General features: G+C 56.3%; 1 protein-coding gene across 2 annotated transcripts in view; it reads right to left on the bottom strand.

Annotated features, from left to right (window-relative positions):
- COL4A2 (collagen type IV alpha 2 chain) overlaps positions 1-27,031 on the bottom strand; it is a 167,106-nt gene that overhangs the window by 37,229 nt on the left and 102,846 nt on the right. For both annotated transcript variants that reach the window (XM_061133259.1, XM_061133258.1), the window contains exons 5-18: positions 22,719-22,853; positions 22,587-22,631; positions 20,346-20,462; positions 18,775-18,846; positions 18,397-18,432; positions 18,231-18,293; positions 10,873-10,908; positions 8,433-8,474; positions 7,515-7,613; positions 4,952-4,987; positions 4,325-4,375; positions 3,204-3,248; positions 1,106-1,159; positions 316-382 (exon numbers count right to left, since the gene is read on the bottom strand). In XM_061133259.1, coding sequence (XP_060989242.1) covers positions 316-382; positions 1,106-1,159; positions 3,204-3,248; positions 4,325-4,375; positions 4,952-4,987; positions 7,515-7,613; positions 8,433-8,474; positions 10,873-10,908; positions 18,231-18,293; positions 18,397-18,432; positions 18,775-18,846; positions 20,346-20,462; positions 22,587-22,631; positions 22,719-22,853 — 898 coding nt within the window. The remainder of the gene's footprint in view (positions 1-315; positions 383-1,105; positions 1,160-3,203; positions 3,249-4,324; positions 4,376-4,951; positions 4,988-7,514; positions 7,614-8,432; positions 8,475-10,872; positions 10,909-18,230; positions 18,294-18,396; positions 18,433-18,774; positions 18,847-20,345; positions 20,463-22,586; positions 22,632-22,718; positions 22,854-27,031) is intronic.

The raw sequence follows: 27,031 nt of genomic DNA, 5'->3' as shown, positions 1-27,031 counted from the left end.
AGCGGAAACCAGGGCAGGCGCCGGGCCGCGCCCACGGAGGCCTGGCAGGCAGGAGGCTGGGCTTCCTCGGTGCCGCTGCGGGGGGCAAGGCCAGAGCCCACCCGAGGCGGGTCGGAACGAAAGCCTTTCCCGGCGGAGGGAAGCGGGGGGCGCTCTGTGACACCCCTCTCATCCCACAGGGAGGGAGCGTTCATGAGACAGGTTCTCCGAGGTTAAGTGCTGAACAGAAAGTCTTTCCCCCAAGCTCATGGCTCTGGGTCCACCACAGACCACACAGCCTGGGAGATGTGAACGCGAAGAACGCACGGCACAGACCTTTGGCCACGGAAGGATACGGGGAGTAGGCCGGCAGGCCGGGGGGGCCGGGGTCGCCTGTTTCTCCCTGGAGAAGGAAGAGAGGGAAACGAGAGGAGGTGAGCCGGCCTCTGCACCCGACGGCTGCTTCCAGATCTGAGAGGATGAGGAGCCGGGCGGAGGCTGTGCTGAGCCGCGAGACCCCGGACGCTGCCTGCACTCCACGCCCGCGCTGCGGCGGCGCTGGTCAGTCCAGCCTCCCGGCTGCCAGCCGGACACGCCCGCAGAGGACGGAGCGGGCGGGGCCCCTCTCACCCTGAGACCCCTGTTAGACACCAGGAGTGGCCAGGGGACCGCCTGCCTCCAGGAAGACTCCTCCACGTCGATGGCGCCGTCGGATCGCCCGTGAGGGTGAGCTGGGGCTGTGTGCCCACACCCGATCCGACACCATCTGGACTGTGAGGCCCAAACTCCACGAGCTGCCTAGACGCCTCTGAGCCTCTCCAGCCCCAGAAGGCCTGGCCGTGAGCCCTCTGTCCTCATCAGCGGTGCCCCGCCCGATGGGATGCGCCCCCACCTTGCTGGGTCCCCTGACAGCTGGAGCAGGTGCGCCCCGAGTCCTCAAGCCCCTGCGTCCCCCAACGGGATTATTCATGGGAACCAGGGGCCCCCACCCTCTCGTTGCTGCAGTGTGCGCTCGCTCAGCCCCCTCCCCGCTTCTCCCATGAAGGTGCACAGGAGGGGATCAGAACAGCACCCGGAGGAAGGAAGTGAAAGCCGCCCCCACCCCCCAGAGGAGACCTGAGCCCACCTTGGGTCCTGGCAATCCGTCAGAGCCTTGGTACCCGTCCAGTCCTCTGCTTCCCTGCAGAAAAGATGCTTGGTGCTTATTTTACCTCTAAAATAAAAAGGAGTGACCGCAGTATATTGTATCTACCAAAATCAACTGTCCCTGGGATTCTCCAGGCAAGAACACTGGAGTCTATAGCCATTCCCTTTCTCCAGGGCATCTTCCTGACCCAGGGATCGAACCTGGGTCTCCTGCATTGCAGGCAGGTTCTTCACCATCTGAACCACTACGGAAGTCCAGTAAAATCAACAATAATTGGTTAAAATCACCTTCTACCCACTTGACTTTCAATTTTCCCGGATTTTAGTTTCAAACGTGTCTTTTTAAAGTTGCTTTATCTGCATCAGGATTCAATAAAAGTCAAACTGTGACGTTTGGCTGATAGGTCTCAGCTTGCTTGCTGCTCCTCCTTCCTATCTTTTTAGTGCCTTTTTCCTGCGGCTGCTGAGGAAACAGGGTCATTTGGGTGTGAACGCCCTACGTGGGGGGCCTGGCCCACCCCATCCTCGTGGAGCTGGGCCCAGGGGCTCCTCGACCCCCGACGGCCTCTAGACCATGAGTGGTTGTTAGGTCTTGGGCCTCCTTAGGCTCAAGGTTCGTCTTTTGAGTCAGATGTGTTTCTCGGAGGGCCCTGAGTCCTTCCTGCTGAGTCACACTCACCAGCTGCCCTGATGTCTGGACTTTAAGACTGACCAGAGGGGTGGAGCGTTGGCAACCCAATCCACCTATTAAAACCATCTCCCAAGGAGGGTTCCGAAAATTTTTAGTTAATACCAACTAGAAGCATGGAGCCTCTTCAGTTAGCCACTTTTGCTCTTGACTTAAAAAAAATCTCTAATTGTAATGATCGCATTCTAATTCCCTTGAATACTTATTGAAAGGCAAGGTTTACCCTTATGGGCTGCATCATATCTGGATAGGTATTTAAAGCTTTAAAGAAAAAAAATCTAGAAATTTATTCCTTCTTGCAAAAGCGTGTATATGCTAAGCCCCCTAAAATCAGAATGGCAATGGGATAAAAATGTGCATTATTTGATTACCTTACAGGATATTTTGAAATCCAGGAGCATGCATGCTGAAAGCTACTTTGTTCAGAGTGAACTAAGATTGGCTTAATTCAGTATTTTATGTTGGGCCTCTGGTTTAGACTGACTCTCTTTCACACTAAGTGAAGACTGGAAAGCGAAGGCAAACTTCTCTGATGTTAAAAGTGACCTCCTGCCTACTGACTGCCCCACGACCCAGGCCAGAGCCTGGACAGAGCCTGGAGCGACCGTGGGGCCGGTGACCAGGCAGGCTGCCCGAGCCGTGTCCAGCGAGACCCAGCCAGCCGCTCAGACGGTGCTGCCCGTGTGGACGGGGAGCCCCGAGGAGCGCTGGGCGGGAAACACGCGTGGCGAACACACAGGGACGTTCCCTTTCCCTGGATGAGCTGCAAGAGCCCGGGGTCTGCGGCGGGCGGGGCCCGGGTGAAGACAGCCGTGACAAGAAAGGAACTGTCACTAAAAAGCCCTGTTTACACGTCTTCTCTCTCGTAAGATCAGCAGTCAGACAGCCCCACGCCTGATCCAGATTCGTAAGGCCCTTCTCACCGAACATCGGCTTCCTACAAAGTGGACCAAAAAATCTGTCCGTGGAACCCGGGATAAAGACAACAAACTGGGTCGTCGCTGAAGACCCAGTGTGAAAACGTGAGCGGTCAGTAGATGGAGAACGCGGGTGGACTGTCAGCCACCACGCCGGCCACCTTCTTACAGGACGCTGCTGGTGACACAGGAAGGCCCAGACTGGGGGCCCCGGGGGTTGTGGCCAGCGGAGGGGAGGTGATGGGTGGCCTGGGGCGGGAGGGACCCCGTGCTGGCCTGCCAAAAGACAGAAAGTGCGAGCGAGCTCCTTCACGCTTCAGAGACGATCGGGGAGGGATCATTTCTGCTACTGCAAATATGGGAAAGTTTTAAGGGGAGGGTGTTTTTTCTCCTGGGATGCCCCAGTCTTCACATGTGACCTGTGTAAGATGTTTCAGGCCTGGACTAGATTGCATTTCATGCCTCATACTTACTTTCTGTCCCAGTGAACCTTTCTCACCGTCGAAGCCGGGGGCCCCCTGGGTTGAAAAGAAAACAGAAGCAGTGACAGCTCAGAACGTGCAGCGACCTTTCCTGGAGGGCACGGTCACGGCACCTGCCTGGGCTAAGTAAGTAAACACTTCGCTATGACAATGCTGACGCCATCTGAACTTCCCTCTCCTTCCTGCGGGAGAGGCATCGTTTTAGCGACACTTTCACCTAACGCATCCTGGCTGTGACTTAAAGAAATGTGGAGAAACCCATAAACACAACACAGTCAAAGCGGTACAGCCAGAAAGCACCCTGCCCCTCGTGCTCCCAGAGTCTTCGTTCTGATTTTTGGCGACTGTGATACCTGTCCTTGGGGTGGCTGTGGCCAGTCGCCCCAAGGCTCCTGTCTTTGCCCACCTTTCCAGTTCACTGGGGGGTGGACTGACTGAGCTGAGCTGACTGAGCTCTGGCCGGTGGAGGGCGGTGTGCTCTCGGGCCAGGAGTGACAGGCAGCCGGGCCTCCTCAAGAGGAGACTTCCCCTCACCCCATCGGCCCCACTGGGCACATCTTCCTTGGACTCTTGGGGCAACAAGAAATCGAGCTCGTTGTTGGAGACAGCCTCCGTTTCTGTTACCACCGAGTCATTTAGGCTCATACAAGCAGAAATGCGTCTGAGTTCCGTTCATGTCCCTCCCCTAAAGGGGGGAGCACGGTCTTAAAACCCACAGTTATTGGGCGACAATGACGCGTCGGTCAAGGCAGGCTCAGGGTCAGAGCCGACAGCCCACGGAGGGGCAGGAGCCTGACAGTGAGCGTCGGGGATTGGGGGTGTGGGGCAGACCTCTGCGCTTCCAGCTCAGCTCTGCCGTGGAGCGAGGGCCGGGGGCACAGACGGTGACGTCACAACACGCTGCTCGGACACTCGGCACAGCGCTGGCAACAGAGCCGGGGTCTTAGGACAACTGTGTGGAGCGGAGCCTTTGAGGACTGAGAGTCAGTGTGCTGTGGATCTACCACACGCGCTATCGTACGCCAACGATACTTCAACAAGAAATGAAAGCAAAGTGAAGTCTTTCCAAAAGCCGGACAATGCAAAGCGCACAGCAGGCCCAGGAGGCTTACCCGTGATCCCGAGAAGCCCATGATGCCTTCTTCTCCCTTTAAGGAGATGCCCTAGGAGAGAACAGAGAGACCACACACACTTCACAGTCTGTCTGCTCTGGGGGCTTATTCTTAGTGCCCCCGCTGCGGCCAGCCTGCCTCTGCCTCTCCGGCTCCACGCAGGACAGGCTCCTAGGACGTCTGCAGTGGGCTGGGACGGTCATTCACCTGGCACATCACCGGTCATCGTCACCTGGTAAGTGGCGACGGGGAGCACTGGGGATTCGTGGGCAGGTGGGACCCAGATCAGGGAAGGCAGAGCGATGACACGGCTGGACCCTGGCCAGGAAGCCTCCACCAAGCCCGCCCGGCCCTTCCCTCCATGGAACTGCTCTTCTGAGTGGTTTGGGCTCATTTATGAACTTCAGAAGAGGGTGATCAGCTGGTGCTGACTCTGCAGAAAGAAGACATCCTGACACTGTTTTCTAAAAAACAGCGTGAGAAACGATCACCCTTTCCTGCCGCAGATGAGTGGACTGGAGACCAGAGCAGTGGATTGTTACACCCCGGACAGTCTAACATTGTAATGGGACCCCCGAGAACGTGGGAAGCACCGGTGAGAAGAAGCATCTTTATTCCTTGACTTACTATTCTCCCTGGCTCTCCCCCGCTTCCTTTTTCACCCTGTGAAGACACGAAAGACAGGAAATGCTCATTAATTCACGAATACTATTTAAAATGGGTCAGGATTGATGACATAAGGTGCAAAGTATTTTATAAAACTGCAAACAACGAACATCAACGGATTGTAACAAATGACTCCCTAAACCTTGCGGCTTCAAAATTCAAGGGGGAAAATGTGCTAGTCTCTTGGATTTTCACAACATAGATGAAACTGTGTGTTATTCTGATGTGACTGCAGGGCCGTCTCTTCTGCCTGTGAGTTCCCTTCAGGGCCCACAGCGGCAGGGCACACGCCTGGGGAACAGCCCCGGTGATAACAGACGGGCTGTCATTCGATAATGAAATAGCGAGAGGTCATTCAGGTGATGGGGGGGGTCCTCCGAGGACAAGGCTCATCAGGAGCATGTTAAAGTCCCGAGTGAGAGTGGCTTTAGAAAGCAACGTCAGCTTTATTTCCTTCAAAATAATTTTCTGTCTTTGTTTTTGGCTGCGCGGGGTCTCCACTGCTCACGGGCTTTTCTCTAGCTGCAGTGCGCGGGGGCTCCTCTCTAGCGGTGCTGGGCGGGCTTCTCTTTGCGGTGGCTTCTCCTGGTGCTGAGCGAGGGCTCCAGGGTGCGTGGGCTTCAGCAGTTGCAGCTCCCGGGCTCTGGAGCCCAGGCTCCATGGTTGTGGGGCACGGCCTTAGCTGCTCCGTGCCCCGTGGCATCTTCTTCCACCAGGGATCGAACCCATGTCTCCTGCATCAGCAGGTGGTTTCTTTACGACTGAGCCGCCAGGGAAGCCCGTGATGTCCATTTTATGTGCTCAGTTTTCCCCGTTTCTTAGTCTAAAACGGGGAAGGAAAGGCGGCGATGAGTCCGTTCACTCATCAATCCTAGAACAGCTCCCAGGATCCTGCAGTTCCAGACTGCCCCCTGCAGGCTGGCCAGGTCCTGGGACCCATTCCCTCTGCAGTTCAGTCCAGTTCAGTTGCTCAGTTGTGTCCGACTCTTTGCGACCCCATGGAGTGCAGCACGCCAGGCCTGTCTTTCCATCACCAAATCCCAGAGTTGACTCAAACTCATGTCTATTCAGTCGGTGATGACATCCAGCCATCTCATCCTCTGTTGTCCCCTTCTCCTCCTGCCCCCAATCCCTCCCAGCATCAGGGTCTTTTCCAATGACTCAACTCTTCACGTGAGGTGGCCAAAGTACTGGAGTTTCAGCTTCAGCATCAGTCCTTCCAATGAACACCCAGGACTGATTTCCTTTAGGATGGACTGGTTGGATCTCCTTGCAGTCCAAGGGACTCTCAAGAATCTTCTCCAACACCACAGTTCAAAAGCATCAATTCTTCGGTGCTCAGCTTTCTTCACAGTCCAACTCTCACATCCATACATGACCACTGGAAAAACCATAGCCTTGCCCAGACGGCCCTTTGTTGGCAAAGTAATGTCTCTGCTTTTTCGCATTCCCTCTTGGCTGCAGAGAACAGGGAAATGTGATTCAGCTGCTTGATGATCTCAGCAGGGATCACACCTGCTCTGGCCTCACTCCACCCGGGCTCCTGTCCTGACACTGGACGGGGGGCCCTACGCTGCTGATGGTCAGGTCCCCGCCGGGAGCAGAGCCCCTCCTGGATCCACCCTGAAGACCCCAGAGGCCCTGTCCGGCCTGGTGCTCCAGGGCTGTCCTGCTCTCAGCTCGGCTGGCACACGGCTGTCCCCTCTGGGCTCGCACCAGCCTCTGCCCAGGCTGCCTCTGTCAGCGCTCAAGCCCCTCCTAACGCCGCGGCTGCCCAGACTCACATCCCCCACAGGGTCGGGGGGTCCAGCCTGCCCTCTCCCATCCGTCCCCCGGCATTCACACCCATCTTGACAGATGCTTGAGAGGCAGGGATCACGGTCTACGTGTGGGATTTTCGCTTTGGCTCCCATGGCCTTTCATTGTGCGTCTCACCCTGGTCTCCACCCTGCCACCCCACGAGGTCAGTATTCTACCAGGTCACTGCTTCGGTCTTTATGAAGCACAGGGGACCCAGAAGGCTTAGGACGGGTGAACGGTCTGTCTGAGTGAATGAGTGATAGAGAAGGGTGTTAATTTTTATTTAGACTCCAAGAGGATGCTTTTAATCAAACAAAACATTAACAGAAACTACAAGAGTCAGAAATCTGACTTTGACCCAAAAAGCCCACAGGGACGCTCCATGTCAGCAAAATGTAGGCTTTCTTTTGCTCACACAGTTCCGCATCCTGGCTCTGAGCTGTGCTGTGACCGCTGGCTACGTCTACACTAGAGACTGAAGATGGAGCTGAGGTCCTTAAATGGATCCTCGCGTTGGCTCCACTTCCTCACAATTACAAACAATGATGTACTGAGAGGCCTGTGACTGATCAGTGCTTTCAAATGCATAATTTGCTAATTCGGTGGGGAGGGCATTTCCACTATGAATGTGACTGTTTGAATAAGATCAGAGAAAGCTCCGTCTTTTCCTCCTCCTCCTGTTAGTTCAAATGGGAACATGTCAGTCTTGCTGCAGCCCCTTTACCTTATACTGCTCCGGCAGAAGATCGTACAGGGGCGTGGGCTTCTCGACGTAGCCATTGTCCGGGGGGATCCCGCCGGGTCCCTGCAGTCCCATGTCCCCCTGCGAATGGTTTAGCAAAGCCGTTGTCTTTAGACTGAAGCACGCGATCGAGGGTGAACAAAAGCACAATCCCACCGCGGACTGCTGTTCCTGTCTTTGCGTGTTACTTGTCACACGTACGTCAATGTTAATAACGTTACAGTCATAAGACAAAGATCACATATAAGCCTGGGTGGCAGGGGGTTTAGGAGAGAATGGATTCGTGTATACGTACGGCTGAGTCCCTCTGCTGCCCACCTGAAACCACCCCAGCATTGCTAATCGGCTGTGCCCCAATGTGAAACATTTAAAAAAATGTAAAAACATCATATAGAACAAAATAAGAGTAAGGCAAAATTACCTGATTTCTACTTGCATTAATAATCATTTAGAATTTATGCATATAAGCTGTTTAGCTTGGTCACAGTTTGAGGCTGCATTTGCTTCGGTGGAATTATCTATGATGAACTTATACATAAGGACGTTATTTGGTCTGGAGGCCAAATGTTTCGGTGGTTCTTGCTATGTATGATGCTACTGCTTTCTAAGACTGGTACCCAAGACATAAATCAGAACGGGCGTCCCAGGTGGCATTAGAAATAAAGAATCCACCTGCCAATGCAGGAGGTGACAGAGACGCAGTTCAGTCCCCGGGTCTGGGAGAGCCCTGTCTCACAGATCGTGACCACCGCTGGAGCCTGTCTGCTAACCTGACACTTCACCATGACTGTTTCCTTTCAAAGGGTGTGTTTGCAGAGCCCCGCAAGACAACTGCATAAAACGAACACTTTAGAACGAGCTGCCAGTATTTCCTAATTCAATCTAGTAAGTTTCCTTTACCTTTTCACCTTTTTCTCCATAAAAACCAAGTCCTCTGTTGCCCTGAAAGACAAATGGCTTCTGTAAGTCTAAAGTCAATAATCACAGTGAAATGGAATTATTTCTTTTAGGAAAAGAAACCTCATATCTGTGTATTTGCAACATCACTGGACAACTATCCTTGCATAATATTCTGGCTTCAGCTCCCAGGAACGAATTAATACAAAAGGAAAAGAAACGTCTTTTCTCTTGCTATTGCTGCATGTAAACGGTGTAGTCAAAGTCTGAGTCCAGGTATCACGTAAAATGAACAGGAGCAAATCGAGACGCTATACCAGTTGCACAAAGTGGCCCCTCACAGTGAGCTCCGAGCATTCACTAAGACTAAACCTTAAATGATAAAAATTCTGGGTTCATAAAAATGATGTACTAGTGTTTTAATAAAGCTCTGCTTTTAAGGAATTTGTTTTGTACTTTAAGCAAAACCTGAAGTACAGGGGGCTAAGAACAGTTGTTCTGTCACCCTTGGGGATGCTTCGCCACTTGCTTATATATTTTACTGCTCAAATCCTGATGACCAAGAAGCCCTGAGTGATTTCCTTCTGGCGGCCCTGGGCTTTGACAGTCCAGGTCCCCTGCTAACTTCCCTCAGTCCTCTGGACCACACGGTGAGTCTGGACATCATCGATGGGGAGAGTGTCATATCCCTGGGCCAAAGCCTCATGGCGAACAGGTGATGGAGCTCAGGTCTGAGCCCAGGCCCTCCGACTCTACAGGTAGGGGTCTCAGAGCATCTCCTTGGGTTCCGGGCCCTCTGGGCTCGGAACGCAGCCGTTTCCTGCCTGGGATCCCAATCTGAGGACCGTGATTCATACTCTCCTCTGCCTCAGACTTTCTCATTTTGGTAAATTAATCCTAAGTTTCACAGGAAGATGTCCTAACCCTCTTAATGATGGTGTTCTTTGAGTTTAGCCAAACTTTTCATCATCCTTTCTGCTTCCGAGGCAGACTGGGAAGGCACCCTGGCGTGTATTTGACAGTTTCATGAGGGGAGCATCCACGCGTGTGTGGGAGGGCTGACCGCCCGCCAGGAGGGCCGCGGGACAAACCACGCGGCTCAGGAGGGCCCTCTGACTGCCCACGGCTCCGCCGCCTTCCTGGGGCTCCTGTCCCCGCTGAGACGCAGGATCCCGTGGGGCCCACCCGATCTCTGTCCGTACCACACAGCCCCCCGCCTCTGGTGCCCCGAGTTTCCACAAATAAAAACAAAGCCTTTCATTAATTTTTGCTTTCTCTTTGCTTCCTTCCCACCTGGCTGGGGAGCTGAAATCAAAGCACAGAGACGCAGCCAGGCGAGACGAGAACGAGATATACTTGGGACCCTGACATCCCCCTGCCTCACGAGCCGGTGTCTAGGGCACCAGGAAGTGACATGCTGGAGGCCTGGGGCTGTTTGTGCTGCAGCCAAGTGGGGATCTGAGGCGACCCCGGGGCTCCCCGCCCCGTCCTACATCCGCATCTCTTGGCTCTGAGCCGTTCCCAGCCTGCCCTGGGAGGCCCGACGGCAGGGAGCCGGGCAGGGGGGCGGGCAGAAGCCTTAACGAGCTCCAGCCGCAGCCGGAAGCTGAGTCAGAGATGATGGGAGCTGGGGTCGGGGTGGTGACAGCTGAGGTCCCCGGGCGGCCGGGAGATGGGGTTTCTGCGGGGCAGGCCTGGGAATGGGTGGGCCGGGGAGGCGTCCTTGGCCATAACACAGGCCAAAGAGTGGTTCTGACATGTTCCTAACAGTAGCCCAGTATTTCTGACTCATGTCGGGGTTTGACCAAATACATCCCTCGCCAACCTCCTACGGCTTGTCCTGGGGATTTGTTTAACTTTCTCAGGTCACATTAAGCCCGAATGGTGCCCATGTTCCTAAGAAGCCACCAACTTTGCGGTGCTCCAGCCCACTGGATCGTCTTTCTCTGATGGAAAGAGGACAGGGTTGGGCCAGAGCCTGGCTTGAAGCTCCCTGAATACACCCCCAGAGGCCGACAGCACGCTCTGGGAGGGCCCGCCTGCCCCCAGGCAGGAAGAAGGCCGTCAGCTCCCCGCACAACTCCAGCTCTGCCTTGTCCCGGCTCGTGAGTGAGCACCTTATGGATAAGCAGGGGTTGTCCCCATTGTGCTCCGCGTTTCTAATCAAACATTTGCCAGCTGGATTTTCATGTGGCCACAGGAATGCTATGCGATTTCCAGACAAGCCATTCCATGCATCCACTCAGCGACTTCATGCGCCTGTCAGGGGCACGCATGGATTATTCTTGGAGTTTAGAGCCTTGTCTTATAACGCTATGAAACTGTCCTCATGAGACAAACGATGTGCTTGTCAGCCAGGTAGTTCCACGGTCAAGAAGGAGACACAGAGGCACGCGAAGCCCCTGCCCCCTCCCCCTCCCCCACCCCGCCCCCAACAACTTACTGGCTGTCCTTTGGGTCCAGGGGGTCCAGGCGGTCCCTGCACAAACACAAAGAAATCTGTCAACTGTTTTCTTTACCCCAGGACCCAGATGACATCTGCTCGGGAGCCCTGGGAAAGCCGTCCGCTGTGTGTTCAGCACACCGGGGAGGATGTGAAGAGCCTTCCAGCACATTCATCTCGGCGGGGACGCGGGGACGGAGGATGGGGGGTCGGGCCCGGCTCTCAGGGTCCGCTGGCTGCCCGGGCACAGCTGTTCCTGGCTTGCTTTTCTGAGTTCAGGCTTTTGACCTGATCCGCGTCCTGCTCACGCTGGCTCTGCTCCCTCTGCGAGGCCCCAGGCCCCGCTCCTCCAGAGACGGCACCCCCCCCCCGGGCGCTCCCCCGCCCAGCATCATCTCGCACTGCCCGCTGCTGGGCCGGCGGACGAGCACGCACAGCGTTAATCTAGGTCCGGCCACTCCGCGGGGCTGGGAACCCGCCCGCCAGGATCGCCTCGTGTTCCTGCAGAGCAGCCCCTGTCCACGCCACACCGAGGGAAAAAGCTTGACACGTGCCTCAGAAGAGCCAGGCGTGTTGACGTAGAAGCAAGTGGATGGGGCCGGGGGCCGTGGGAGGCCTCAGCGGCGCGCGTGAAGGCCTGGAGGCTGGCACCTCGGCTCGCGGAGGCGGGGCGCATGCTGCTGTTTCTTATTTCCCCGGACTGTGTGCGTGAAGCAGGGCACCCCCACCCCGTGGCCCGTGTGCCGTAAACGGGCAGCTGCGGGTGCGCAAGGGCCGAGAGCACCTCGAAGCGCGAGCCCGTCTCCTTCCCTTCGGCCAGATCTCAGGGCCGGCGGGCTGCTGGGAACACAGCCAGCACGGCCCGGGAGAGCTGTGCTTCGTAGAGACCTGATCAGTTGTTGCGATTATGATCAGCGGTCTGCGGAAGCGAACGCGCACTCCCAGCCCAGCTGCTGGTGTGACGGACCTGCCCTCAGACACACACGTGCCCGCTGCCTCTCCGCATTGGCCGAGGAGCGGTCCCGTCCGCGGCCACCCCAGTCTCGGGGCGTGGTGTTCTCCGAGAAGGACTCTCTCACCTGCGGCCACAGCTCTCCCTGAGGAATTCAAGGCCTGTTTGGCTAACTAATAAAAAACGTGGAGGAGGACAGAGTTGGCATTCTGCAGGAGCCCATTCACCTCCTTGTCCCTGGGCAGCGGGAAGGATCTGAGGCGGCCAGGCCTGGGACTCGCCCTCCTCCATCCAGGGGTTCGGCTGCCAAGCCTCACTCCTGATTAGACTTGCAGGAGGAGGGAACACCTGTAGACCGCCACTCAGGGGGGCCCAAGGGTCACTTGGTTAACTGATGTCCAGTATCTCACCGGTCATGATGGCTGTGCCCAGGTGCAGTGAACCTACTCTAAGGCCAGGCCCCCTGTGGCATCCCATCCCTGCTCTAAGGCCAGGCCAGCTGTGGCCTCCCTGCGCTAAGGCCAGGCCAGCTGTGGCATCCCATCCCTGCTCTAAGGCCAGGCCAGCTGTGGCATCCCATCCCTGCTCTAAGGCCAGGCCAGCTGTGGCCTCCCTGCTCTAAGGCCAGGCCAGCTGTGGCCTCCCTGCTCTAAGGCCAGACCAGCTGTGGCATCCCATTCCTGCTCTAAGGCCAGGCCAGCTGTGGCCTCCCTGATCTAAGTCCAGGCCAGCTGTGGCCTCCCTGCTCTAAGGCCAGGCCAGCTGTGGCCTCCCTGCTCTAAGGCCAGGCCAGCTGTGGCCTCCCTGCTCTAAGGCCAGGCCAGCTGTGGCATCCCATCCCTGCTCTAAGGCCAGGCCAGCTGTGGCATCCCATCCCTGCTCTAAGGCCAGGCCAGCTGTGGCATCCCATCCCTGCTCTAAGGCCAGGCCAGCTGTGGCCTCCCAGCTCTAAGGCCAGGCCAGCTGTGGCCTCCCAGCACTAAGGCCAGGCCAGCTGTGGCATCCCTACTCTAAGGCCAGGCCAGCTGTGGCATCCCATCCCAGCTCTAAGGCCAGGCCAGCTGTGGCATCCCTGCTCTAAGGCCAGGCCAGCTGTGGCATCCCTACTCTAAGGCCAGGCCAGCTGTGGCATCCCTACTCTCAGGCCATGGCAGCTGTGGCATCCCTGCTCTAAGGCCAGGCCACCTGTGGCATCCCATCCCTGCTCTAAGGCCAGGCCAGCTGTGGCATCCCATCCCTGCTCTAAGGCCAGGCCAGCTGTGGCATCCCATCCCTGCTCTAAGGCCAGGCCAGCTGTGGCCTCCCAGCTCTAAGGCCAGGCCAGCTGTGGCCTCCCAGCTCTAAGGCCAGGCCAGCTGTGGCATCCCTACTCTAAGGCCAGGCCAGCTGTGGCATCCCATCCCAGCTCTAAGGCCAGGCCAGCTGTGGCATCCCTACTCTAAGGCCAGGCCAGCTGTGGCATCCCTGCTCCAAGGCCAGGTCAGCTGTGGCATCCCTGCTCTAAGGCCAGGCCAGCTGTGGCCTCCCAGCTCTAAGGCCAGGCCAGCTGTGGCCTCCCTGCTCTAAGGCCAGGCCAGCTGTGGCATCCCATCCCTGCTCTAAGGCCAGGCCAGCTGTGGCCTCCCTGCTCTAAGGCCAGGCCAGCTGTGGCATCCCTGCTCTAAGGCCAGGCCAGCTGTGGCCTCCCAGCTCTAAGGCCAGGCCAGCTGTAGCATCCCTGCTCTAAGGCCAGGCCAGCTGTGGCATCCCATCCCTGCTCTAAGGCCAGGCCAGCTGTGGCCTCCCAGCTCTAAGGCCAGGCCAGCTGTGGCCTCCCAGCTCTAAGGCCAGGCCAGCTGTGGCATCCCTGCTCTAAGGCCAGGCCAGCTGTGGCATCCCATCCCAGCTCTAAGGCCAGGCCAGCTGTGGCATCCCTACTCTAAGGCCAGGCCACCTGTGGCATCCCATCCCAGCTCTAAGGCCAGGCCAGCTGTGGCCTCCCTGCTCTAAGGCCAGGCCAGCTGTGGCCTCCCTGCTCTAAGGCCAGGCCAGCTGTGGCATCCCTGCTCTAAGGCCAGGCCAGCTGTGGCCTCCCTGATCTGAGGCCAGGCCAGCTGTGGCATCCCTGCTCTGAGGCCAGGCCAGCTGTGGCATCCCTGCTCTAAGGCCAGGCCCCCTGTGGCATCCCATCCCTGCTCTAAGGCCTGGCCAGCTGTGGCATCCCATCCCTGCTCTAAGGCCAGGCCTGCTGTGGCCTCCCTGCTCTAAGGCCAGGCCAGCTGTGGCCTCCCTGCTCTAAGGCCAGGCCAGCTGTGGCCTCCCTGCTCTAAGGCCAGGCCAGCTGTGGCCTCCCTGCTCTAAGGCCAGGCCAGCTGTGGCATCACATCCCTGCTCTAAGGCCAGGCCAGCTATGGCATCCCAGCTCTAAGGCCAGGCCAGCTGTGGCCTCCCTGCTCTAAGGCCAGGCCTGCTGTGGCCTCCCTGCTCTAAGGCCAGGCCAGCTGTGGCATCCCATCCCTGCTCTAAGGCCAGGCCAGCTGTGGCATCCCTGCTCTAAGGCCAGGCCAGCTGTGGCATCCCTGCCCTAAGGCCTGGCCAGCTGTGGCATCCCATCCCTGCTCTAAGGCCAGGCCAGCTGTGGCATCCCATCCCTGCTCTAAGGCCAGGCCAGCTGTGGCCTCCCTGCTCTAAGGCCAGGCCAGCTGTGGCCTCCCTGCTCTAAGGCCAGGCCAGCTGTGGCCTCCCTGCTCTAAGGCCAGGCCAGCTGTGCATCCCATCCCTGCTCTAAGGCCAGGCCAGCTGTGGCCTCCCTGCTCTAAGGCCAGGCCAGCTGTGGCCTCCCTGCTCTAAGGCCAGGCCAGCTGTGGCCTCCCTGCTCTAAGGCCAGGCCTGCTGTGGCCTCCCTGCTCTAAGGTCAGGCCAGCTGTGCATCCCATCCCTGCTCTAAGGCCAGGCCAGCTGTGGCCTCCCTGCTCTAAGGCCAGGCCTGCTGTGGCCTCCCTGCTCTAAGGCCAGGCCTGCTGTGGCCTCCCATCCCTGCTCTAAGGCCAGGCCAGCTGTGGCATCCCAGCTCTAAGGCCAGGCCAGCTGTGGCCTCCCTGCTCTAAGGCCAGGCCAGCTGTGGCATCCCTGCTCTAAGGCCAGGCCAGCTGTGGCATCCCTGCTCTAAGGCCAGGCCAGCTGTGGCATCCCATCCCTGCTCTAAGGCCAGGCCAGCTGTGGCCTCCCTGCTCTAAGGCCAGGCCAGCTGTGGCCTCCCAGCTCTAAGGCCAGGCCAGCTGTGGCCTCCCAGCTCTAAGGCCAGGCCAGCTGTGGCCTCCCTGCTCTAAGGCCAGGCCAGCTGTGGCCTCCCTGCTCTAAGGCCAGGCCTGCTGTGGCCTCCCTGCTCTAAGGCCAGGCCAGCTGTGGCCTCCCTGCTCTAAGGCCAGGCCAGCTGTGGCCTCCCTGCTCTAAGGCCAGGCCAGCTATGGCCTCCCTGCTCTAAGGCCAGGCCAGCTGTGGCCTCCCTGCTCTAAGGCCAGGCCAGCTGTGGCCTCCCAGCTCTAAGGCCAGGCCAGCTGTGGCCTCCCTGCTCTAAGGCCAGGCCAGCTGTGGCCTCCCTGCTCTAAGGCCAGGCCAGCTGTGGCATCCCATCCCTGCTCTAAGGCCAGGCCAGCTGTGGCCTCCCTGCTCTAAGGCCAGGCCAGCTGTGGCATCCCTGATCTAAGGCCAGGCCAGCTGTGGCCTCCCTGCTCTAAGGCCAGGCCAGCTGTGGCCTCCCTGCTCTAAGGCCAGGCCAGCTGTGGCCTCCCTGATCTAAGGCCAGGCCAGCTGTGGCCTCCCTGCTCTAAGGCCAGGCCAGCTGTGGCCTCCCTGCTCTAAGGCCAGGCCAGCTGTGGCCTCCCTGATCTAAGGCCAGGCCAGCTGTGGCCTCCCTGCTCTAAGGCCAGGCCAGCTGTGGCCTCCCTGATCTAAGGCCAGGCCTGCTGTGGCCTCCCTGCTCTAAGGCCAGGCCAGCTGTGGCCTCCCTGCTCTAAGGCCAGGCCAGCTGTGGCCTCCCAGCTCTAAGGCCTGGCCAGCTGTGGCCTCCCTGCTCTAAGGCCAGGCCAGCTGTGGCCTCCCTGCTCTAAGGCCAGGCCAGCTGTGGCCTCCCTGCTCTAAGGCCAGGCCAGCTGTGGCATCCCAGCTCTAAGGCCAGGCCAGCTGTGGCCTCCCTGCTCTAAGGCCAGGCCAGCTGTGGCCTCCCTGCTCTAAGGCCAGGCCAGCTGTGGCCTCCCTGCTCTAAGGCCAGGCCAGCTGTGGCCTCCCTGCTCTAAGGCCAGGCCAGCTGTGGCCTCCCAGCTCTAAGGCCAGGCCAGCTGTGGCCTCCCTGCTCTAAGGCCAGGCCAGCTGTGGCCTCCCTGCTCTAAGGCCAGGCCAGCTGTGGCATCCCAGCTCTAAGGCCAGGCCAGCTGTGGCATCCCTGCTCTAAGGCCATGGCAGCTGTGGCCTCCCAGCTCTAAGGCCAGGCCAGCTGTGGCCTCCCTGCTCTAAGGCCAGGCCAGCTGTGGCCTCCCTGCTCTAAGGCCAGGCCAGCTGTGGCCTCCCTGCTCTAAGGCCAGGCCAGCTGTGGCCTCCCTGCTCTAAGGCCAGGCCAGCTGTGGCCTCCCTGCTCTAAGGCCAGGCCAGCTGTGGCCTCCCTGCTCTAAGGCCAGGCCAGCTGTGGCCTCCCTGCTCTAAGGCCAGGCCAGCTATGGCCTCCCTGCTCTAAGGCCAGGCCAGCTGTGGCCTCCCTGCTCTAAGGCCAGGCCAGCTGTGGCCTCCCTGCTCTAAGGCCAGGCCAGCTGTGGCATCCCATCCCTGCTCTAAGGCCAGGCCAGCTGTGGCATCCCATCCCTGCTCTAAGGCCAGGCCTGCTGTGGCCTCCCAGCTCTAACGCCAGGCCAGCTGTGGCCTCCCAGCTCTAAGGCCAGGCCAGCTGTGGCATCCCATCCCTGCTCTAAGGCCAGGCCAGCTGTGGCATCCCTGCTCTAAGGCCAGGCCAGCTGTGGCATCCCATCCCTGCTCTAAGGCCAGGCCAGCTGTGGCATCCCTGATCTAAGGCCAGGCCAGCTGTGGCCTCCCTACTCTAAGGCCAGGCCAGCTGTGGCATCCCATCCCTGCTCTAAGGCCAGGCCAGCTGTGGCCTCCCTGCTCTAAGGCCAGGCCAGCTGTGGCCTCCCTGCTCTAAGGCCAGGCCAGCTGTGGCCTCCTTGCTCTAAGGCCATGGCAGCTGTGGCCTCCCTGCTCTAAGGCCAGGCCAGCTGTGGCATCCCTGCTCTAAGGCCAGGCCAGCTGTGGCATCCCTGCTCTAAGGCCAGGCCAGCTGTGCATCCCATCCCTGCTCTAAGGCCAGGCCAGCTGTGCATCCCATCCCTGCTCTAAGGCCAGGCCAGCTGTGGCATCCCTGCTCTAAGGCCAGGCCAGCTGTGCATCCCATCCCTGCTCTAAGGCCAGGCCAGCTGTGCATCCCATACCTGCTCTAAGGCCAGGCCAGCTGTGGCATCCCTGCTCTAAGGCCAGGCCAGCTGTGGCATCCCAGCTCTAAGGCCAGGCCAGCTGTGGCATCCCATCCCTGCTCTAAGGCCAGGCCAGCTGTGGCCTCCCAGCTCTAAGGCCAGGCCAGCTGTGGCATCCCTACTCTAAGGCCAGGCCAGCTGTGCATCCCATCCCTGCTCTAAGGCCAGGCCAGCTGTGGCATCCCAGCTCTAAGGCCAGGCCAGCTGTGCATCCCATCCCAGCTCTAAGGCCAGGCCAGCTGTGGCATCCCATCCCTGCTCTAAGGCCATGGCAGCTGTGGCCTCCCTGATCTAAGGCCAGGCCAGCTGTGGCATCCCAGCTCTAAGGCCAGGCCAGCTGTGGCATCCCAGCTCTAAGGCCAGGCTAGCTGTGGCATCCCAACTCTAAGGCCAGGCCAGCTGTGGCATCCCTGCTCTAAGGCCAGGCCAGCTGTGGCCTCCCTGCTCTAAGGCCAGGCCAGCTGTGGCATCCCTGCTCTAAGGCCAGGCCAGCTGTGGCATCCCAGCTCTAAGGCCAGGCCAGCTGTGGCATCCCTGCTCTAAGGCCAGGCCAGCTGTGGCATCCCTGCTCTAAGGCCTGGCCCAGCAGAGCCCAGTTCCTCCTTATGGACCTGATGGACCCTGGTCTGCTTTGCGCGGGATGACCAGCCCATGTCTGCTGGTCCGCTACGGGGCTGGGCGAGCTTCTGCCTGGCTGGAAGGGCTCCAGACCCGCACCAGGCCAAAATCTGACCAAGCTGGCATTGAGTCTTCGCTCTTCAACCTTGATGGCGGCAGCGTGGACAAGGGATGGCCTGGGTGGTCTTGGCAACCACACGGGTCAGGCACGCGTGAGGCCTTCAGCAGCGTCCGCACGGCCTGCATCTTGGAGGCCGTGGAACTTGAGCCTGGAACGTGAGCCTGGAACTTACCGGTCTTCCTGGAGCCCCAACCGGACCCATCTGTCCCACGGGCCCAGGGCGGCCGGGAGGCCCCTAAGGAGAGGCAACAGAGAAGGTGGTTAGGGAGGCAGAAGCGGGTGGAGCCCGGAGCCCTTCAGGTTCTGCCAGGGCTCTTCTCTAACAAAGCAATGCTTACCTGCATGCCGACCAGTCCGGGCTCTCCAAGTTCCCCCTAATGGAGAAGAAAGAGTTTGAAGAGTTTCAGCTTTTAAGAATCTGTGGACTTAGTTGCATTTTACTGCAGTGTTGGAAATAAGCCTATAAAACACACCCGCTGTCTAGGGACTCGGTGATGTTAATTACCTAGACATCTGCGCTGTCATGAGTATGAGAAGGGCAGGCCCGCAGTTAGTGTAAGATGGCCTACAGCCTGGAGGCCAGTGAGAGGACCTTGAAATCAGTGGAGACTCTGGCTTGTTCCCCCACTGTGCGTCCCCCCGCTCCACGCAGAGGTCGCTCTGTTAATGGGCAGTGTACGCGGGGGCTCGCTCATGCCCCGTCTCTGCCGACTTACCCTGTATTTGTCGCGTTCCTCTCTGGGCAGAGCGTAGGGCTCGCCTTTCTGCCCCTTCGGTCCTTGGGGCCCCTAAATGCGCGCACACGGCAGAGAAAGAAAAACACAAGCCGCCCATTAGCACTCAGCACAGAGACGTGATTGGAGCCACTGGCTGCCCCCTCTCATGGGCGATGTCCAGCTGTCCTTATGGCCAGATGAGGCTGTTCTGGACGCCCATCTCTACCTTCACCACGAGGTGAGACTTTTACTTTCATATTTACCCAACAGCATCTTTCTTAAACTTAGAAGAGAAATATTCGATAGGATTTAATTTTCAGAAACCCAAGTAGACGTTCAGCAAATGAACACTTTCTTCTCCCGACCTGTCCCTTTTCTTTGCAGTAACACTGTTCTCTGCCTTCTCTGCGTTCGCATACTAAAACATCGACCCGCACATTCTGCAGCACTGTTCGTGGGAGAGATTCCGGGTCATCCGTCAAAAACGAGACTGCGTCAGTATACTGCATTGGCCAAAAAGTTGGTGTGGGTTTTCCGTGACATCTGAATGAACTTCTTGGCCAGCCCAGTACATGATACACAGGTACAGAAGTACACAGGTCTTTTAACATCTACATATAAAACCTATATTTTAAAGTGACGGATATATTTATTGATAATGAAAGCTATGATATTAGAATAGAGCACAGTGTAGCTTACTGATAAGTTGAATCACATGAAAAAGAAACAGCCATGAATGGGGAGCTGGAGGGCAGAGGTGTGAAATCGGCCAGCTCCAGGGAAATGCAATGAAGATTGTTATTGCTGCCCTTCCCGCACTTTAAAATGTTTTTTAAATAAAAAGTTCTGCCACAAAGTGTTAGTTTAACCCTGAATTTGGAATATGTTGGTATAAGGTAGCAACATATTATCAAATAAGATTGTTTGCAAAGACCCTAAAAAAATAAATGAGGCCATGAAATAGATCATTATATGAAAGTTCTTCCATTTAGAAAAGTAAAGTCTACCTTGTATATCCTGCAGAACAAAACTGTTTGTTCATGTCACAAAGGATGTTAGAATCTAATAAAAGTGACGACTAATTGAGAAGTCTGTTCAAGGTTTAAGCTTTCTAAAATTTTAGTTCCACGATTCCACTATTATTCTTGCTATTTGAATGGGAGGAAGTGATGGTATGCTTGGGAGACAAACCCATCACCTTCTGTGGAGCGTGCAAAGGACAAAGGGAAATAGAGCTCTTTGAGTCCAGCACGCCCAGATGGGCGCAAGACACCTCAGCTGCGGAGGTGTGCTCCATCCTGCCTGCTAACCCAGGGTGGGCAGCCACGGTTCTGGGGTGTAAAGGTGGCCCTTTCTGGGGTATAAAGGTGGTCCTGGCACGTGCCTGCTCCCCCACACCCAACACCATCCTGCAGGCAGGAGGCAGCCCACCCTCCTGGGAGACCTTCCCTGAGACAGTTTCTCAAGGGGGACCTCGGCGGGCTCTCCCAAAAGCGAGAGCTTTCCTGCATTTCCACCACCCAGACTCTGCAGCCAACCAGCGGGGCAGGCTGAGTGCTGCGTGTACTCACGGGGGGCCCGAGGAAGCCGCCGGGGCCCTGGGGTCCCGCGGAGCCAGCGTCGCCCATCGTCCCGTTGCAGCCGTCATACCCGGGGGGTCCTCTGGGTCCGCCTTGCCCGGGATGGCCCTGGAAATAGACAAGCCGTTGAGCCTCCAGCCCCCAGGGGCTTAGGTTTCATGAAACTGGGAGGAGACAGCTTCAAACCTTCTCAGAAGAGATGCCTCTGAGTTCCTCATCTCCCCCTGAATTATCGGTCTGCTCTGGGCCTTCCTGACTCCCCTAGACTGGATCTGAGACATTTGAAATTGCATGCCAGCCTGATCTTAATTTGAACTTGTCCTTCAAAGGAAAATTTCAGTTCTATTGAGCTAGATGTCCATCTTGTGTTCAACATCTAAGCAGGTCTATTTCTGGATGATACAGCTCTTAGCTGTTACTACACATTAACTTTGCTTGTGACTTCTTTTTTAAAGTTTATTTATTTTTAATGGAAGGATAATTGCTTTAAATATTGCGCAGGTTTTCTGCCATACATCAACACGAATCAGCCACAGGCATATATGTCCCCTCCCTCCTGAACCCCCCTCCCGCCTCCCACCCCACCCCTCCGGGCTGTCTCAGAGCACCGGTCTGAGCTCCCTGAGAGAAGCATGGAAACATACAGACTACCACACGTAAAACAGATAGCCAGTGGGAATGCGCTGGAAATGATTCTAACCAGCTAAAAGTACCGGGTCCCTCAAACTCTGTGTTCATTAGGTGCTCAGATATAGCGGTGGCGTTCATGTTAACGTGCTGTGAGCGTCTCTCAGACTTCAACATCGAGGAGACTGTCTTTAGCAGCCCTGACGTTCCAGAGAAAATGACCAGGTATCTGTTTACCATGATCACCCCTCCAGGTGATGATCACGCCCTCCCTAGTTTGAGAAACATTTGCTTCTGACATGAAATGAGCATGAAGTGGAAAAAACCAATGGAAACATGACACGATCAGTTACAGTTTGTTCCCACCAGGTCACTCCATCTAAAGCGCAGACTTCTGCTTCCAGAGGAGCCCACCCAGGGGCAATCCAAGAGGCCAAAAAAAGTGGGTTAAAAACAGGCAATTTCATTGGAGGCAGCTGGTAAGAGAACGCTTTGGTTATTTGTTTAACCCTTGAAATCTGCAAATTCTTCAGCTCTGCCAATTTCTCAAGATTCTGACTCACGCGCAAGTTATTTCCTTAACCATGCACAGCTGTATGCTATCACCGATGTGTCTGTTTGAGCCCCTCCCAGGGGACGCCCGGGATCACGGCCATGCGGGTCTCACGTCTTGGTGAGGGGGGGCTTCCCTTCTTCAGCTCTGCCTCCCGCTGCAAAAATCCCCTTGAATGTGGAGCTAAGGGAAAGCGGCAGTTCTCTGTGACTGCCTCCGCTCACACCCTTCCCCCTTTCTTCTGCAATGGGGCAGCCTCACTTGTGTGGCCTGCAGTGTCTGTGTGTGTGTGCATGCGGGTATGAGCATGCTGACCCGGCACAGATGTTGGCATGAGTGTGAAGTTCTGGAGGCAGATGTCCTTAAACATCAGCTGTGCAGGGATGGAGCAGGCCTGAACGTGGGATAAACACATTTATCCTGGAGGCCGAGATGGGCAGGAAGCTGTCCCTGGGAAGTCTGCTCCCGGCCCAAGGAGGAGGCTGTGAGTCAGGCTGCTCTGTTTATCTTCTTATGCCACAAGAAGTAAAGTAAACTAGGTTAGAAAAACACATTTTATTGCATTCTGAGATTTTCTCATGGACAAAGCATGCCTTTCGTCTTCTCTCTGCGCGGTTGCTACCAAGAATCTGAGACGCTGCAAGACTGCAGGGCCGTCCCTGCTCGCGGCAGGACGGCTTTCTACTCAGGTGGTTCTCGAGTTCAAACGCGGCGTAAGCCTGGCTCTTTACAGCCCGTCTGTGCCGCTTGCCGCCTGTCACTGCAAAACAGTAACGAGGGGCTCCCCGCCCCCCGGTCCCCGTTTGGCCTTGCAGTCCTGGGAAGCCCAGCAGCCTCCAGGCCAAGTCCAGAAGGCCATTTACAGGGAAGCAGTTTGTCCAAGAGATGACTGGGTTCCAGGGGAAAAAAATTTAAAAATGCACATATAGCCCCACAGGGTTTGTTGTTATCGACAAGAAAGGGGGACTAGTTAGATATGTGTCTGTACCTCATAAATAGATTGCTTTGCATGTATACAGTGCTTTTAAATTTTAATCTTATGACAAACTTACGGGAATTCCGTTGGCGCCAGGGTATCCTGAAACACCTCTTGGTCCCTGTAAAGAAGGCAACAGGCTTAAGGAAGGCCGAGACACCCCCCACCTGCCCCCCACCAGGGGCCGTGCCCACGCCTCTGTACGCACCACGTCTCCCTTCGGGCCTGTGGTCCCGGGGGCTCCCCTCTCCCCCTTGTCACCTTTGCGGCCTTGCAGTCCTGGGAACCCCTGTAAGCCGGGGGGCCCGGTGTACCCCTGGGGGCCCACTGGCCCTGGCTGGCCCTGCGGGAACAACACACGGTCAGTGTTCACAGTTCATAACCACGCATGAACGTCTCCAATCACGCTGCTTTTGAAACCATACTTTTCATGCTTAAAGAGCTATACTCTGTGTAAATCACCATCTTCTTCCATGACAGCCACTAAGTGATTTCTGGCTGAGAAAGTAACAGAGCTCAAAGGGGGAAAATATTAAATGTGAGACAAAAATTATCCTCAAGTACTAAAGTGAAGTTACTGTGAAATGCTGATGTTGGGTTGGCATGAAAGAATCAATTTACTTGACTTAAAAAAATAAAAGTCCTTTCAGTATAAACGAAGGTGCCAGACACAAATTCCTAAGATCGTCTCTGTCTCATATAATGCACTCAGTAGGTATGGAGACACACCTAGCACTCAGATATCGAAGCGACCCCCAGATGTTTAAGTGGTCAGACAGTCTCTCATCCTCTACACACACACACACAGAATGCACACATGGGTATGTGTGCGTGTACAGAGAAAAATAAAAGTTTCTAAAATGCAAAACGTACATCCAAACCATTGCTGCTGTTCAGTCGCTAAATCATGTCCCACTCTTCCGCGACCTCACAGACAGCAGCCCACCAGGCTCCCCCATCCCTGGGGTTTCCCAGGCAAGAATACTGGAGTGGACTGCCATTTCCGCCTCCTGGGGAACTTCCCGACCCAGGGATCAGACCCGCGTCTCCTGCGTTGGCAGGCAGATTCTTTACCGCTGAGTCACCTGGGAAGCCCTTGCATATCCCTTAGGATGGCCATTATTTTAAAAAAAGAAAAGACGAAACTATGTGTTAGCAGGAATTTGGAGAAGTTGCTCTGTGGCAGGGAATGGAAACGGTGCGGCCGTTGGGGAAAACGGCATGGAGGTGCCTCAAAAATGAAACAGAATCACCGCGTGACCCAGCAATTCCGCCTCCGTGACAACACTCAGAAGGATTGGAAGCAGAGACTCGGACGGATTGTGTCTACACCTGTGTTCAGGGCAGCATTTTCCACAATTGTCAAAGGTGGAGACGCCCATGGATGGGTGATGTGGTCTGTCCAAACAATGACTCTTATTCACCTTAAAGGAGCAGGAAATTCTGACACAGGCCACATCATGGATGGACCCTGAGGACATGATACTGGGTGAAATAAGCCTGCCACAAAGGGACAAACGCTGTCTGATTCCACTAATATGAGGTCCCCAGAGGAGTCACATCCGTAGAGATGGAAAGCACCAGAGAGGTGACCGGGGGGCTGGGGGAGGGGAGTGGGCGGTTAGGGTTTAGTAGGGACAGACTCTCAGTTTGGAAAGATGCAAAAGCTCTGAAGACAATGGTGATCATGACTGTACAAAACATAAGTGTGCTTAATGCCAAGAAACTGCGCAAAAATGGTTAGGCTGGTACATTTTATGTTGCGTACATTTTACCACAATCAAAATGAAAAGATTAAAAAGGGGTTCCAGCTCTATTATTGGAACTAATTTATGCATTACAGTTTTATTTTAGTGAACGTCCCAGGTTCGCCCAAACTGACAAAAGTAACAAGACAAAACCAAACCAAACCTCAAAGACTCTGTCCTGATTTCTTAAAGGAAGGATTCTGCTGTTGGTTCGTCCCACAGACCCTTTCTCTCCGAGCCTCATTCACTCTCCCATTTCAAATGCCTGTCTTGCCTTTAGACTGAGGGGGTACTGAGTCATTATTTCTAGAGTTCTCTTTTATAGCCTGCAAAAAGCCTCTCTTGTATAAACTGTGCCGCTAAGACGCTCGTCTGTTCTGGCAGAAGTTTATACTCTGTCCTTGACGCTGCACAGCGCTGGGGGGAGTGAGCGACTTCAGATGCAGCTGGAGGCGCCGCGTTCACGCGGGACCGGGGCGGGGGAGGAAGGGCGTGGGGGACCCCGCCTCTGATGTCCCCACCGCCCCCATGCTGCCCCTCCCTGCAGGTGCCGGCCTGGGGTGTGGGGCGAGCGGGGAAGCGGCGTTTTGGGGCGGAGGATGCAGATGGAGACTAAGATGGAGTTTGGCGGCTGAGATGAGCCCTGGGGCTTGGGGCCCTGTGTCCTCAGATGAAAGGGAGCCTGGGGGCCCCTCGGGGCCGGGTCGGCATTTCACAGATGGTGGGTTCTCTGCTCGCCCCGCATACGGTGCAGAATCCAGCCAGCGCTCCCCTGGGGTAGCCTGACCGCAAGCACCACGCGGAGCTGCGAAGCCAGCGTGCTTGAATGTCTGGAGGAGGTGAGAGAGGCGTCAGGAGGACCGTGTGGCCAGCCGGGCCCTGGACATGTGGCGTCCCTGTCTGACGCCCGGAGCTTCGGGATGCCGCATCTGTCGGCGGTTCGGAGACACAAGATGCTTTGACTCAGATCTTTCTGGCTCTTCCTGAGCGAGGCTCATTTCTGTCTCATTTGTGACCACAGACCAAGTCTCTAAGCCTGCAAGTCCCGCAGCCCTCAGAGGCTACTGGTCGTTAGCCTTGGGGGACGCATGGTTCCTCGTCCGCAATGTTAGTTTTTATTGTCCATAAACTATGTCTCTCTCCGAGGATGACTGTCTAGCACCAACCGTTAACACAGATGGAGTACAAGCCTCTTAACGAGAAGCATCCCTCTGTCTCCTGTTTGTTAACTGCTCCTGGCTCCCTGTGATGGGGGGACCAGTGACATCACGTCCTTGTTTTCCTCCCGTTGTCAGTAAACTAACCCATGGCTCCTCCGACGGGAAGTCTGGCTGTGGCAGTAAAACCCCAGTCTTCCCTTTTCTGGAACACACTGTCCCTTTTTTCTTTTTATTAAGGTGAAATTCCCAAACCACAAAAGCATCTGTTGTCAAGTGGCTTGCGGTGCAGTCACAGTGTCCCCTGTCCATCACTTCCATCTATTCCCAAATACCTTCATCACCCCAAAAAATCCCACTACCATCGTTCCCACCCCCGCCTCCAGCCTCTGGTAACCACCCTTCCGCTTTTGGTGTCTGCGGGCTTTACCCACTCAGAGTATTTCACATCAGTGGAATCACACTTATGATACGTGACCTTTCGTGTCTGGCTTCTTAATACAAGGTTTTTGAGGTTCGTCCACCTCATAGCTTCAGTCACTACTTCACGCTTATGGCTGACTAAGATTCCATCGTGTGGATAAACCAGCTGTGTTGTGAACAAGCTGTGAACACGCACAGCCAGCTCTCGAGTCTGCGCTCAGTCTTTCCGGCCTATTACTGAGGAGTGGACGGGCTGTATCACGTGGGGACTCTAAAGGCTTGAGGAGCTGCCGGGCTGTGATCCCTGGCGGCTGCCTCATTTTACATTCTTAGGAGCAATGTGTGAGGATCCTAAACTTCTCTACAATCCAGCCGTCAATTGCTATTTTCTATTTTTTAAAAAAATAAAGCCTAGAGGGTGTGAATCGGGGTCCTTCTGAAGAGGAATGGGGAAAAGCCAGGAAGAGCCTGGAGGGGATCTGAGTTATCCCCCAACCCCCCAGGATGGTTCCAGCCCTTCACTGCACGCCCTGCGAGGCTGGGGCTGAAAGGACAGTCGTGCCAGGGTCCGAGCCCTGGGCGTGCGTGCCTTGGTCATCAGGGGTGAGATCCCCCTAGGGAAGCCTGTGCCCCGGCGCATCTAGGGTGTCTGCAGAGAGCAGCTGTCGGGACCAGTAACAGGAAGGGTCCTCCTCTGTCCTGATGGTCATCCTTATCAGCTTCCGGCCTCAGACAGCAAGTCCCGATCGGAAAATCTACTTCCTCCTCTTCCTTTCCTTTTGTGATAAGTGATGTTAAAAATAAAAAGTACCCCAGAAAGGGTAGGACTGTAGCTTAAAGGTCTTTGCAAAAACTTCTAAAACTCCTAACATTCCCACAAAATACTTGATGAAAGTATTTCCATAAAATACTTCTCAAAAGCCAGCAGACACCTGGCAAGGAGCCGTGAGCTTGTGGGCTCTGCCTCTGCCCGCCCGAGACTTGATTTGTGTCATTGTATCACCTTCCTTGGGCTTCCCTGGTGGCTCAGAGGTTAAAGCATCTGCCCACAATGCGGGAGACCAGGGTTCGATCCCTGGGTCGGGAAGATCCCCTGGAGAAGGAAATGGCAACCCACTCCAGTACTCTTGCCTGGAGAATCCCATGGAGGGAGGAGCCTGGTAGGCTACAGTCCACGGGGTTTCAAAGAGTCA

The sequence above is a fragment of the Dama dama genome, chromosome 30, assembly GCF_033118175.1.
Source record: "Dama dama isolate Ldn47 chromosome 30, ASM3311817v1, whole genome shotgun sequence".
In the NCBI taxonomy this organism is placed as follows: Eukaryota; Metazoa; Chordata; class Mammalia; order Artiodactyla; family Cervidae; genus Dama; species Dama dama.
Note: the sequence above shows the minus strand (reverse complement) of the source record. Positions and strands in the feature narration are given on the sequence as shown.